General features: G+C 36.6%; 2 protein-coding genes across 2 annotated transcripts; one reads left to right on the forward strand and one right to left on the reverse strand.

Annotated features, from left to right (window-relative positions):
- Nucleotides 1-289: 289 nt before the first annotated feature.
- LOC104597629 (Ubiquitin carboxyl-terminal hydrolase family protein) lies at nucleotides 290-1971 on the reverse strand. The gene has a single exon (XM_010259283.3). It carries the CDS (start codon nucleotides 1896-1898, stop codon nucleotides 621-623), a length of 1278 nt encoding a protein of 425 aa, XP_010257585.1. The 5' UTR covers nucleotides 1899-1971; the 3' UTR covers nucleotides 290-620.
- A 5569-nt stretch (nucleotides 1972-7540) lies between these two features.
- LOC104597627 (F-box/kelch-repeat protein At1g55270-like) lies at nucleotides 7541-13857 on the forward strand. The gene is made up of 2 exons (XM_010259282.3): nucleotides 7541-8025; nucleotides 10831-13857. Exons 1-2 carry the CDS (start codon nucleotides 7966-7968, stop codon nucleotides 12079-12081), a joined length of 1311 nt encoding a protein of 436 aa, XP_010257584.1. The 5' UTR covers nucleotides 7541-7965; the 3' UTR covers nucleotides 12082-13857.
- The last annotated feature ends 927 nt before the right edge of the window (nucleotides 13858-14784 follow it).

Here is a 14784-nt window from a genome sequence, read left to right on the forward strand (position 1 = left end):
TGAGATGGTTTGGTCATGTAAAATAAAAACCAACTAGTGCAACACTGAGAATAAGTTATCAGGTGCTAGTTGAAAAATCTAATAGGAAAAGAAGGCTAAAAAAGAACATCGACCAGGTAATGAAAAAAATTACAACTCGTTTTATACCTTAAATTAAGAAGATGTAATGGCAATGACATATCAACACATATTTATTGGTGGTCCATGTATTGGCGACACAAATACTATATGGTATATGATATGATAGTCACTGCTGGAAAAACTGGTTTAAATCAAATGGATAACCATATTGTCAAGAATTTCTTTTTCTATCATTGAAGAAGCATTTAATTGTCTAATTTTCAACTCTGGTTCTAGAGAAACACGTTAAAATCCCAATGTTATACTGACATCAGCAATACAAAACTAGATAGTCAGAGAAAATAATAACCAGATACTTAGAGAAGCATAATGATTACCAATCAAGATCTGGAAAATCAAACCTATGGCCTATATCAATTAATATATTTTAGGGTATGCCAGTTAGCTCTATAATCTATCGATACCAATCTCAGCCAATTAGTATCCCATCACCATAACTGTTAACTTTCTTGTCAGATGAAGCACTATGAACCATTGTCTTATTCGTCCTCAGACTCCACTTCGGTGTCTGATGTATCCTCGTCATATAATTCATCACCCGTCTCAACCTCTTCCTCATCTGATTCTTGTTGTTCCATCCCATTCTCTCCATCATTAATCATGCCATCTTTTTCTGGTAACAGTGCCACGCCTTTACCTCGATAAAGAACACCCGTCTTCATGACGTAGTAATACTTTTCTCTGATTTGGGCAAGGGGATGGGGATCCACCAACTTCCCTCGCCGGTACCCTTCCTTGAGTGCCACAGTTGTCGTTTTACATTTCAAAGAGAGGTAGAAAATCCCTGGGTACCTCGTAAAAATCCTAGTAAACTTGTGAGGCAGATTCAATTCTTCTCTCAAGCTCCTCAAATAGTTTCTCTTAGTCTTCTTGTGGATGGTTAAGCTCAAGAACTCGTGTAAAACCCCAACAACCCGCTTCTCCATTAGGTCACTATTGGGATCGATCTGAGTAGAGTCCTCATAGGGGGATATGTAAGGCAGTTTGTGAAAATCCTCCATCCAAGCCTTAACCTTCTTCTGTGCACCATAACCCCTTGGAAAATTCATCGGGAACGTCAGTGCTGCTCTTCCCCTCTTAAATTGCTGGTACCCATCACCGAGTTCGGAATTCTCGTTGCTTTTCTGCAATGCAGAGACGGCGAATTCTTCCCTCCATTGAGCAAGGCTCAAACACGAAAGCCCGCTCTGCGACTTAACAACCCGAAAATGATCTGGGTATTTGGGAATTAGTATATTACCAAAATTGTCAGGTAAACCCAGATCCCATTTCAAATGATAGAGCGATTGGAAGGGGATCGCTTTGCATTTCAACATCATTAGAACTCGACAGAGCCGTTCAACGGTATCAGCCTCTCGGGCTTGGTGTATACCTTGTTCTTGGGAGTCCAAGAGAAGGGCGGTATCGGTGAGGCGAAAACAAGGAAGGTTAGCATAACGAGAGTGAGGGAATTCATGGAAGAGAGTCGGGTACCTGCGTATGAAGCGGAGGACAGGAATGGTGAGGCCAAGATGCTTTTGCCAGTCGGAGATCGTCTTGGAGGTAATGAAGCCGGTGGGCGATCGTTTGATGGCGTCTTTGAGTAGACAAACAGCTTTGAGATCGGTCTCTGTATCGATGATGTAGTCGAGGCCTCTGTTCTTCACCCATTTCAGTCTCACCTTCACTAGTCCTCGCCATTGGAGGTGCTGGTAAAGCTTGGTGGTCTGGCGTGGAGTGTGAAGTTTCAGCAGAAGGAAGAGAGCAGTTGGGTTCATGTGGGCACGCTCTGCGGTCGCCACCAGATGCGTGTTTTGATGCTATTTTCGTTCGTTTCCCTTTTCTTCCTTGTTTGAGTTTTTCCTTCGCTGATGATTTTGGGCGCATTCCATCGGAAATGGGTTCGCTACTCGGGTCGTTTTTATTGTTTTGGATATGTATTGGAAATTTTAGATATGGATATGGATATATTTTATAAATATATGGATATGAATAAAAAACATGAAAGCACTTTGATAGACTAAGAAAATGAATATTTATTTCATAAATATATTAGTAATAATAAACTTCATAAATAATGTATAAATACATAAGAATTGTATATTTTAACAGTATATATGAAAGAAATATATTATAATTAATATAACAGAATGCATAGATATTATACAATTTTATTGATATGCATTAATTAAGATTCCAAGACATGTATTATATAGATTTCTATAAATTAATACATGCACAAAGCCATTATTATCTTATTTTATATTAAAGTCCAAGGCATATATGTAACTATTATATTTCAATTATTATATCATTTTTTTCTATTTTATTACTTATAATTTTTAAGATTAACAAAAATGTCAACTGAAAATTAATTCTCAAAATTTTGGTAAATAATATTTTTATTTTTGTAAACAATAAATATGTTATTAAAATTTAAATCAAAATATTAATTGATAATTTATAAAAATAAATAATCCTAACTTAAAATATATCAAATCTATTTAAAATTTGAAGATACATATTATATGAAAATTCATAGACTTTAATTACTACAATAATTATCATTATTAATACTTTTATTTTTTATAAATGTATAAAATAAAAAAATAATTTTTTAATATAACTATAGATTAGTGGTTTGATAGATTCAATTTATATTACATTTTTAAATATTATTTTTTGTAAATAATAAATACATGGTTATTTAATGCAAATTAAAATATTGATTAATAATTTATAAAAAATTGAGATATATATCATGTACAAACTTATAAATTTTAAGTATTAAAATAACTATTCTATTATTAATATTTTTAAATTTCTTTAAATTAAAAAATCAACTTTTTGATATAAATGTGGATTTGATAGATTATTTGTTTCATTGGTTTATAAAATATTAATTTTAAATATTATTATTTTTAATTTATAATTGGAGTTGTTGAAGATAAATGTGTATGTTGGTTGTTGGAATTTTATGTAGATATTATATTATAAAACTTAATTCATTTCATTTATTGACATCAAATAAAAGTTGGTTTGGTGATTAAAGATGCAATGGCGTATCATACTGAAACCATATTACAATATAATAGTGTAGGTCGCAGCATCCCTCATGGGAAATGGAATTGCAAGATGGATTGGATTTAATCGGATTCTATTTCCAATCACATAATGGGCTTCTCATAACCGTTTAACCATAACGCTTGAAACTACGTTAAAAATAGTGTTGGACTAAGATACCGAAAAAACTTGTAAGAAATGAATTGGTATCATATAGGGCCTTTAAAAATATGATTTGTTTATTAATCGAGTACAAGAGATGTTCCCAATATGGGACTGGATGAATGTCCCTACCAATGTGTTGTGGTCAGCATATCTGAACTCATACTCATGAATTTGGTGATAAAGTCTGCCCTGAACTTTTGTATTCTATCACTTTGCCACATTTCTAGCATGTCATCAATTAACTTCATGGAATACAGTTTGGAACATTTTTAAAACTCCAATTAAACTATTATTTTGGGGGCGTTCTTTTTCTGGATTTGAAGAGGGGAGAAAGTTGGTCAATGGGATTTTGATTCCCATTGACCAAGAATCTTATGTTCTTTTTTTCAGATTTATGTGGGGATTAGGGAAAGTTTATTTTCCTGGGTATCACTTACCCGCCCGTCTCTTAGGTGGATAAATAACTTTTCCACCTTGGGGGAAAGTTGCCAATACTTGAATGGGACAAAAATATCCCTTATAATAATGGATTTTTATGACTAAAATAGTCTTTGCCTTATTTAAATGGAAAATAAAAGAATATGGGTAAATGCACTTAGATAAGTCTTTCTTGAGAAGCACTTACCTGAATAAGTGCATTTACCCAAATAAATAACTTACCGAAAAGTGAATGAGGCCTTTATATTATTTAATGAGATTATTTTAGCCTTTTAACTTCATTTTTTCAAAATCCTATTTTTCATTGGTTTCTCTCAACTTTCTTTCAACAAAGTTTGTGTTAGAGACACTTTGAGAATGATTTGTTCATCAACGCATTGAGAAGGATTAATGTTTTAGAATGGGTATTTTCATCATTTTAATATTAGTTGCCATAAGTCCATAAAATTTGAAATGCACGATTTAATAATTTTACTATCACCGTCAACCCCCATTAGTGGAATGGGTAGAGGGCGAAATGCTGGAATCTATAAGTTTGAGGGGTCTTTGTTGCAAAAAGAAAGTCTTGGGGGCTAAGTGTACCACCCCTAATAATTTACACTATATTTTTGGATTTGATTAAAATATAGCAGAATACATAGGTTATTATTTATAAAAATGTCTAAAAAATAAATATCTCACGGGTCCGTTTGGTTTTGCAGTTGGAATTGAAATCAGAATCGGAATTAGAATAGTATATTCCCATAGTCTATTTGGGTTAGACAGGAATGGAGATGGGAATTGAAATCAGCAAGAATGAGATTTTATTCCCAAGGCAGGGGCAGGGAATGCCATTCCTTCAAATGAGGGAATGCCACTCCAACAGGAATGTGAATGAGATCTCGATTCTGCCCAACCAAATAGTTGGAATCGAAATACTATTCCGATTCTAATTCCAAATCCCTATTCCTGCAAACCAAACGGGGCCTAAAATGATTTGGACCGTGGATGTTTGTCTCCAGTTATGAACTATAAATTCATAAATCACACACACACACACACATTGCAATAGGTTTGCCATTCATGTGTAAGTATATTATTTAATTTCTATAAACTATGTATATTAGGCCCTGTTTGGGTCACAGGAATAGGGGTTTGTAATCGGAATTGGAATGGGCTATTCCGATTCCAACTGTTTGGTTGGGTGGAATCGGAATCCCATTCCCATTCTTGCTGGAATGGCCATTCCCTGCCCCTTCTTTGAGAATGAAATCTCATTCTTGCTTATTCCAATTCTCATTCCCATTTCTGTCTGAACCAAACTGATTATAGGAATAGACCATTCTGATTCCGATTCTAAAAGATTTTGATTCCAATTCCGACTGCAAATCAAACGGACCCTTAATTTATAATTGTGGGTTCATCTATGTTTTGCATTAGACAAGCAGTAGCATGTTTCTCTTAGTTTATGCTTTATTTGTAGCCCATTTAATTGTAGAATTTGTTTTTTCCTATCATATATGTTTTTTAAGTATATTAAAATACATCTCTTACAATTGCCATTCCAAATAAATAAAAATAAAAATTGAATATTTTCCGAAAATGGTAACGGTTATTTGCAAAACCACGATAGGATTATACACATTGATGATTAGGGGTGCAACTTGAATTAGCCTAAATTAATATTTTACACTGTTTCAGATTTGGGCCTTGGATCTGGGCCCATTCAAATTTTGACAAAGCCCAATCCTAATCTGCTCAAATTGCACCCGTATTGATGATCTATACGATCGAGATTCGAGAGGGTTACTATTGGATGGTCACTTTGGATTTGCTACAGAAGTAGAAGCAGGTCAAAAGGATGTTGGGGATTTATTTTTTCAAACAAAAAGGACATGGGTTGAAGTACTGATATGATTTAAGGGCCCATTATCTAAGTAATGGATACAGCATTGAACATAGTGGAAGGTGGAATAGAATAGGATTAATGTAGCCCACCCCCAATAGTTGGGACAAGGCTTAGTTGAGTGACTCCCAATTCCATCAAGAACTACAATCACTTGTGGGTTCTATCTATCTGCCTGTCTATTGCATAAACTACCCTTTATTCAAGCATGATGTGTCTATACATCACATTTCTTCCTTACCTTTGAAGCCAAAGATTTCTTTGGGATAAGCATCCATAAAAAGGGGGTTGGAGTCAATTTGTCTCAGTTTAGATGAGTGGGTTAGTTGAGGGGGATCCCTAGATGTCAGAGAGGAAGTTGACATAGAGCAACACATACTCAAAATCATGATTCATGAAATTGGCTTTATTATGAGAAGAAAACAACAAGTTTAAGACCCTCAGACTATTCAAATCCGAATTCTGGTCATTCAGATTTAGTCAATCCAAATAAAAAAACAAAGGGTGCTGAATTTTTGGATACATAATCAGAGTATTATTGGCATTACAGAAATAATGTATTTATCAACCAATAGAACATAGATTTTTTCCTTTACGCAAACCAAAATCTATTCAGGCTCAGCTCAATTAAATAATAAAGAAGGTAGATTTTGATTTTGTTTCTTTCTGGGCTCTCCATAAACAATTGAAAGGTCCAAGCTTAGGCCTCTTCTACTTGCATTATAAGGTTAATGTATTCTTTATATTTTAATGTTTTACTCCAACACCTACTAACAGATGCATAGAAAATCAAAAGAGCAAGTAGAGAAACTAGAGATATAATTTCACTAGGTCCAAAGTTCTTCATTATAAAGTGCATATTCCAAATGTCTCAGTTGCCCTAAACCTTTTGATTTATTAGGGCATTGGAGTTACTAATTCAGATACATTATTTTGGAGCCAACTTTGAAATTATTTGTACATGATCAACCACTAGTGTAGTCAGGACAAGCCCACCCCAGCTTAGACGTAACAATGGAAACAAAATAATTTTTCTTCATTAGATTGTTTAATTAAGTCAATTGCTCTAAGTCTAACTATGTTTTTCTTGGCAGACTTATCTATAAATTTGGGGCTCTTTGCAGTTACGTGTATAAACATGTATTATATTATTTAAATACATTTATATATGTGTGCTTTATGTTGGGTTTAATTTATATTTTTATTTTAGTTTTTAATTTTTACTTATAAAAATGCTAAAAATTGAGATTTGAGGCAAAAAAAGATTTTTTTTTGACAAAAGTAGCGGGATAAGGTGTGTTTGGTGCCTTCGAATGTATAAATATCGATAATTGTGTTATCTTGAAGATTTGTGTATACACATACCATATAAGAGTCCGAATATGCTCCTCAAATTTGAGTGCACCTCACACTAACTTTATAGCATGTCCTGGCCATACATCCGGAATATCTCCTACAGGGCAGGATGTAACTGTAAGATTGGTGTGAGGCGCACACTGTGAGGAGCAATTCAACATATATAACATGAATTAGTAACAAAGTCGAATGGATCAACAGTTAAACCACTTAGTTCAGATGGGTTTTGATCAGAGTTTAAATATTTTGGTCAAATTCCAGATTTTAAGAAAATCGGACCTAGAATTGTAACTCATGTGACGATTGACCGCCCAGAGGTTGAAAGCACTGCATCATTATTGGTATGAGAATCCAATGGTGGAATGAATGAGAGCTGGTAGGTAAAATCCATCAAAGGATGGTAGACCCTGGATAGTGGATACATATCAGCCACTATTTCCAATTTTCTTTTTTTTTTTTGTGTGTGTGATTTATTTATCAAGGGTAAAGGTCATAAAGGGTTGACTGGCAAAACAGTATCTGGGGACTCTGATCTGACGGGCTTGTTTGTCTTATGGCGAGAATAGAAATGAAATCAACGAATAAATTAAGTAATAAATGAAATTTTAAGCATTTTATTATTGGGAAGTTGGTAAAAGCAATGGGTCCAGCAGTAATCTTCAGTTAGAGGGGGGAGAAGAATCGCATTGCCCTCACGTTTGATGCTCTGATGTTGTAGTTGTTGCTGTTCTTCTTCAACTCTCACTGTTGTTTGTTGTTTCTATTTGCAGAGATAAGACAAGCTTTCTATTTCTGGCGATTTTCTTTTGGCAGATTCATTCGATTGAAGCTTGAGAAGCTCGATCCGAGTCTCTTGGGCTTCTTTTCTCCCACTTTCTGCTCCTGGGTTCGACCAAAAGTTGCATGAGATAATTTATAGATGAAGTCCTCGTTCTGAGATGGAGCCGTCTCAGACTTCTTCGAATGCTGAAAGAGGCGTTCGAATTCAAGCTCCATTGGTAAGTTCTATCTTTTTATATGAGGTCCTTCGACTTTTATTTTTTTCAATCCATGTGCTTTTTGTATACCCAGATCGAATTATCGATGAATTTCCCGTGTTTGATTGAAGCTCTGGAATCTGATGAACGCGCGTTGTCCCTTGTTGGTTTTACTTGATTAGAACTAAATTTCTACTTGATTGAAACTAAGTTTTTTTTTTTTTTCGTGGTTTTGAGTTCAATCATGGAGATAAAGTAGCATTGCTGCATTTCGCTGTGGTAGCCTTGTAACTTCGGATTTAGAGAATAGGGTATGTGATCTAGTTCAAGTTCAGAGATGGGTAAGTTGAATATTAGATCTGTTGGTTCCTGAATATTCAAGTCTCTAGCTCTGGAGAAGAAATAAAGCGGCCATCTCATTTAATTGTGGAATGATGGGGCTAGTGTGGGGGTAGATCATTTCAACTTTCGTTTTGCTCAGAGGCCACTACGTTTTAAATTCTTTATTTTATTAGGTAGGAGATCGGTTTTTAGGTAAAGGTTCGATCTTCCAAAGTGTTTTAATCACAAGGAGAGTGCTAACCAGCTTGGAGAATTGTTATCCTGCTCTTGTGCTTTTGACATAGATCTTCTTTATACGTTTCTAGCCGCTTCTTGTCTTATCCTTTTGTACATTGGGTTTTAGAGTTCCATTCACATGAGTTTGTTTCTTGGTACGAACCTTGGAGTGTTTAGTCAAGTAATTTCATGCATCGAATTTTTACCTTTCTAAAAAAAAAACAAGAAAGAAAGAAAGAAACATGTATCTTTATTGAGAGAAGCCTCTAGTTGTCATCCCTCGGATTTTTCAGAGGTTCTTGTAACAATTTAGTATTAACAATCAGATTCCAATTTCTGGTTGAGGATGAAAAGCAACTACTCTACTAGTTCTCGTTGTTTACCACTTTTGTCTCTTGTTTCCCTTCATCTTTGTTCTATCTCTTGTTCTTAGTTTCTTGGAGAATGTAAATACTTTAACTATCTAACATAGCATTTTTATTTTTAATTTTTTTATATACTTTCACATTTATACAGTTTGCTATCTTTTCCGTATGGTTTTCACCATCTAGGGTCATCGTCCAATGTTACTCTCAGCCATTTGGGGTCTTGGGAAGGGTGGATTGGATATGTACCTAACCTTTTTGCATTTTCTCACATGAAGCGACCACTCTTAGACTCAAACCTATACTCTCACAGTCGTAACCCAATTACACCAAGATGGCCCCTAGCCCTTTATGATCTAATAAATATATTGTTTATTTTAAATTATTTAGTTGAAGTTAGCTACTAAATTCACTTGATAAGGAAATCAGGTCATTGAATCTGATTAATCCTTCATTTTGCACTGGGTGTAACCTAGTTTGGTCAATCCCCAGTTTATACTACTCGTTGTACAGCTTTCAGCCACAAATGTCACTGTAACCTGTGAAGTTGAGATATTTTTCTTTGTTAATTCTTCTTATAATTGACTGATCCAAAAAAAAATTTCTTCTTATAATTGACATGGAGTTTGGACAAGAAGTTGATGGAATTGCTATTACCTTTTTTGACTAATTTAGAATAACTATTTTATTTTTTTTATTTTATTTTCTGTTGATGCCATAAAAAGGGCTATGCCAAAAAGTAACTAGTTGTTTCATTGATGATAGTGCCTCAACTAGCAAAATGGAAAACAGTTTTGAAGTTCTTGAAGGCAGTTAAAAGGCCCATAAAGCAGTAAAACCTTGACTCTATACAACCACCTGAATAGGATCCTTCTTGTCACTGGAAACCCAACCTTTCCTATATTTCAAGTAACAGTTAGGCATGCAAAACTTGCACAGAAAACAAAATATAGCTGTACTAACACAATGTTTCATTGAAGGCTGATGTCTCTAACTGCAAACTGCTATTGACATTTAGGCTGATGACCATCTGCATAAAATTAATTTTATGTTACTTGTAATGCTTAGTTCTTATACTTGCATGCTTCTTAGAGTCCACATAAATCTATTTATCTAATGCATTTGATGGGCTTTCTAGAATTTTGGGTAATGCTATACATGAGATTGTATTCATAACTTGTTTCAAATACTACATATCAAGTTTCATAAACTTGAAACTTGAAAGAAATTCTTTATTTCAATCATCTTTAAAGAGTTTTTCAAAAGCTATTTGCATTTTTTGTCAATGGTCCCATAATATTGGTGTTAGCAAAAGTGATGCCTTTTGAATTTTGGCTAGAAAAAGTTGATTGTAAACCATACATTTTTCTTCTGGCTAAGCCATGTCTTTAGGAGCATGTTGTTGATTTTGAACCAAAATTTTCCATAAAATTTGACTGCAATTCAGACCTTTATTGCCTTTTCACCTTCTATTGATCAACTCACCATTTGGTGGACATAAAAATTTTGTTTCTCCATGGTGATCTTCATGTAGATGTCACATCACACCCTATGGTTGCTTAAAAATGTACATATAACTATTTCAATGTCAATCATGTCCGCATAAGGCTCACCATTTCAACAAACTTTGCTTTGGGAATCTCATAAATTTTAAGGCATCAATAATGGTAGCCCTGCTCTCTATTCCACTTGTAGACTGTATGCAATCCTTTATAAATTGTTGTTGTTGATAATCCGAAAAAAAAAGGTTTCTGCTTCTACTCCTGTTGTTTTTGTTGTTGGTGGTGGTGCTCCTGCTGTTTTTGTGGATTATTATTATTTCATTTTTTTGGTAGATAATTGTTATTATTTCATTACACCTAAATCTTCTATCTGCACCCTAACATGAAATTGTTTAATACAGGTAGGATCTGTATCATGCTACTGCAGGGTAGATGCAGGCTTAAAAACTGTTGTTGGGGCAAGGAAATTTGTTCCAGGATCAAAGCTTTGCATACAACCTGATATCAACCCTCATGCACACAAGAGTAAAAACTCCCGCAGGGAGAGGACCAGGATCCAGCCCCCCCTTATACCCGGCCTTCCTGATGATCTTGCCATTGCTTGCCTTATCCGGGTTCCTAGGTTTGAGCATAGAAAGCTCCGACTAGTCTGCAAGAGATGGTATCGGCTTCTTGCTGGTAATTTCTTTTACTCACTAAGAAAGAATCTGGGAATGGCAGAGGAATGGATCTATGTCATCAAAAGAGATCGTGATGGAAGGATCTCATGGCATGCTTTTGACCCTATCTATCAGCTCTGGCAGCCACTTCCTCCTGTTCCTGTTGAGTATTCTGCAGCCCTTGGGTTTGGTTGTGCTGTTTTAAGTGGTTGCCACCTCTATTTATTTGGGGGCAAAGATCCACTCAGAGGATCCATGAGACGGGTCATCTTCTACAGTGCCAGGACAAATAAATGGCACCGTGCACCAGATATGTTGCGGAAACGCCATTTCTTCGGTTCTTGTGTAATTAATAACTGCCTCTATGTGGCTGGTGGTGAGTGCGAAGGGATCCAAAGGACTCTTAGATCAGCTGAGGTTTACGATCCCAACAAGAACAGATGGAGTTTTATTGCAGACATGAGCACAGCCATGGTGCCCTTCATTGGAGTTGTTTATAATGGAAAGTGGTTCCTGAAAGGGCTTGGGTCGCATCGTCAGGTGATGAGTGAAGCCTATATCCCCGAAACCAACAGCTGGACCCCAATTCATGATGGAATGGTTTCAGGATGGCGTAACCCCAGTATCTCTCTGAACGGGAAGCTCTATGCCTTGGATTGTAAGGATGGGTGCAAACTGAGAGTCTACGATGAAGCCTCAGATTCATGGAACAAGTTTATGGACAGCAAACTCCACCTGGGGAGCTCACAGGCCCTGGAAGCTGCAGCAATCGTTCCCCTCAATGGAAAGCTTTGCATCATTCGTAACAATATGAGTATCAGTATGGTTAATGTTTCTAGCACAGATAAAAATGTGGAGAGTAACCCTCATCTTTGGGAGACTATTGGATCAAAAGGTCACTTTAGGACCCTAGTCACAAACATATTGTCCAGCATTGCAGGTCGAGGTGGTTTAAAGAGTCACATTGTGCACTGTCAAGTACTCCAGGCATAATTGCAGAGGGTTTTTAAAGATTCCAAACTTGTGTCCGCCCAACTCAGAAGTACCTGCGGATCCATTTGTCTTGATGAGTTTCTGACAAGCAAGGAATGTCTTCATTGGTTGGGTTGGGTTCTCAGTCTCCTCAATGGAGCAGCATGCTGTCTTTGTTCTTCACATGTGCTTTCTGCTGGTTCAATCAACAGTCATCTGAAGGATGACAGTGGGAAAAGACATACTCAGTTTAACATCATGTTAATTGACCAGTTTATGTGCAAGTTCAGAAGGCAAACAGTGAATGCAGCGGCTGGATGTAAAAAGCAGAAGTGGACACACTGGTATGGAGGAATCTTGATTTTATACACCAATTTGCGTGTTCCAAACTGGAAGTTTGGAGTAGTATCGACTTTAAGTTTGTAAACAGGAACTGTTGAAAAAACCAAGTTTAGCAGACTTGGTCGCGGGGTTGTAGAAGCCATTTTGAACATCTAGGAGGAGAGAGAGTATTACAGCAAGCAAGGCCTTTGCACCTTGTTTAGTCTTGTCAGGTAGCTTTGCTCTGTGCGTGTGTGTATGTTTTCTGTCGTCAATTATTCCATGAAAAGAGAAAAATATGTAGTCCTAGTCCCTAGAGCTGATTTGTGAATATGTATGGAATCACTGTGTCAAATCACCACACTGTTGTTGTTTGAAATGTATAGTTCCCTTTCGTTTCCAGTCTTGACAGATGTGGAGGACACAGCCCTGGTTCTTTGGCTTTTCGTGCTTCTGTATTGTTTCTTGAGGTAAGATCTACAATTGTTTTCTTTGTTGATGATGGTGGTGGTGGTGGTGTTTAGACCTGTTCATGGGCCGGGTAGTCCGATGGGCCAGCCCGACCCCCAGACGGGCTTGGGCAATGCATAGCTGAAACGTGCTATGCACAGATGCAAAGCTGCCACGTGGTATTGAGTTGGCGGGCAGAATGATAAATTTATCCCATATCGGAGTACGTGGTTTATACAAGCTTACAAGTTACAACACACTGAGGCTGCCATGTGCGCATAACGTGTCCATCATAAGATGAACTGAAAGATTGGGTTACTGGTCCTATAAATAGGCGAGCACCTTGTAAGTAAAGCTCTCTTTCTCTCTCTCTCATTTGAATTGGTGTTTTCTCCTCATTGAACAGTCCTCACACACACACACCTCACAGTCACATCCCACTGTGTATTGGGAACATCTCCCATGAATAATAATATATAAGTAGGAGAGCTGTGAGGAGCAGATCCGGACTCCTCTCATTCTCCATTCCTAACTCTCCCCACATCTCAGCACACCTTCTCATCCTTGTTTCTAGTTCAACTGACTTGAGCGTTGAAGGTCCACCTTGGAGCAGCACTCTAGGGCTTTGGATGTCTTTTGTGATTGCGAATCGCTAAGCCGAGGACTGCACTAGTATTCATTCCTATTCCGAATATTTTCAGTATTTATCCTTGCTGCAGATTTTGGCAACAACAGTTTCTGCTAAATAATAGGCCTGTTGGATCTTGGATGGATCTCAAGTTAACCTAACAAGCAGACTACTAGTGCGATGGCTGTTTGTACCTCTCCTAGAGTGGGGTTTCCTTGGCCCGAAACACTAAGAAGGTATACTTTTCCTTTTGTTTGGACTGCCCACCAGAGTAAAATCAGCCTTGTCCAATCCTGCATTCTGCAGCAAAAACGGTCCTTGCAGTGCCCGGTAAACAAAGCGTTGACTGCTTGTTTTATTTGGAGTATGTTAGGGAAACCAAAAAAAAAAAAAAGAAATACTTGCAGCAAGAGCAATAAGGTGCTTTGTCTAATAAAACATCTCTGGATTTGGATTTCATGTATGCTTCAATCAATTAGGGTGTAAGTGGCTGAAGTCTTTATCTTCTGTTGAAGGTTGCTTTATTTCAGATTCCGCTTCAAAAAAGCTGAAAATGCTTCTGTCCTGGTTACAGAGCTGAAAATTCCAGTTATTATATTCTGTATGAGAATGAATCAACGTATTTTGCCAGCAATATTGAGGTCATATCCAAATACTCTATTTGATGTGTGTGTGAGAGTGAGAGAGAAAGGGAGGATGCACATTGAAGAAAAGCCTCTTTACTCTTCAAAAAGCTGAAAATGCTTAATGTCCTTGGTTAACCAGTACTGGAAGTTCCAGTAATTATACTCTGCTCTGAACATCAAGTAATGCATCATCTTTGCTGGATCTCTGAGACAGCAAGTCTGGATAGTATATGTATCTATCTCAACACATTTTCTCTGGAGTTCCACTTAAAAAAAAAAAAAAAAATTCCTCTGGTGGCAATGCGTATCATTGCCAAGGGAGTGTTTTTTTTTTTTTTTAAGCCTTTTTTGTGATTTAGTCATTTAGAGGACCATCGCTGGCAATGCGTATCATTGCCACGTGTCAACTCTGCTCGGGCCACAGACAACTTTGCATCCCTAATTCCTAAAAACAAAAAAAACACTTTGCATCCTTATAAAGTAGAAGATGCCAATGAGTGTCGGTCCAAAAATTCCAAATCGTTGGGAATCCAAAGTACAAAAGACACTAGTGAGAAACAGCAATTTTCATATTTAGAGTTGTTAAATGGACATCATAGTCTGGATCAACTGCCAACAAAATACATGGCGGGTCCCAGTTCCATGTCCGATCATGTTGAAAGAGTGTTGGAACGTATTTTGTTGGAAAACCTTGGGCTG

Source organism: Nelumbo nucifera, chromosome 7, assembly GCF_055504915.1.
Source record: "Nelumbo nucifera cultivar China Antique chromosome 7, China Antique-T2T, whole genome shotgun sequence".
NCBI lineage: Eukaryota > Viridiplantae > Streptophyta > Magnoliopsida > Proteales > Nelumbonaceae > Nelumbo > Nelumbo nucifera.

Bases quoted from the DNA above. Each gene is read 5' to 3' on its own strand.
- LOC104597629 (XM_010259283.3), bottom strand. From the start codon at position 1,898: ATGAACCCAACTGCTCTCTTCCTTCTGCTGAAACTTCACACTCCACGC.
- LOC104597627 (XM_010259282.3), top strand. From the start codon at position 7,966: ATGGAGCCGTCTCAGACTTCTTCGAATGCTGAAAGAGGCGTTCGAATT. The intron at 8,026-10,830 runs GTAAGTTCTATC...TGTTTAATACAG, and splicing joins TTCGAATTCAAGCTCCATTG to GTAGGATCTGTATCATGCTA.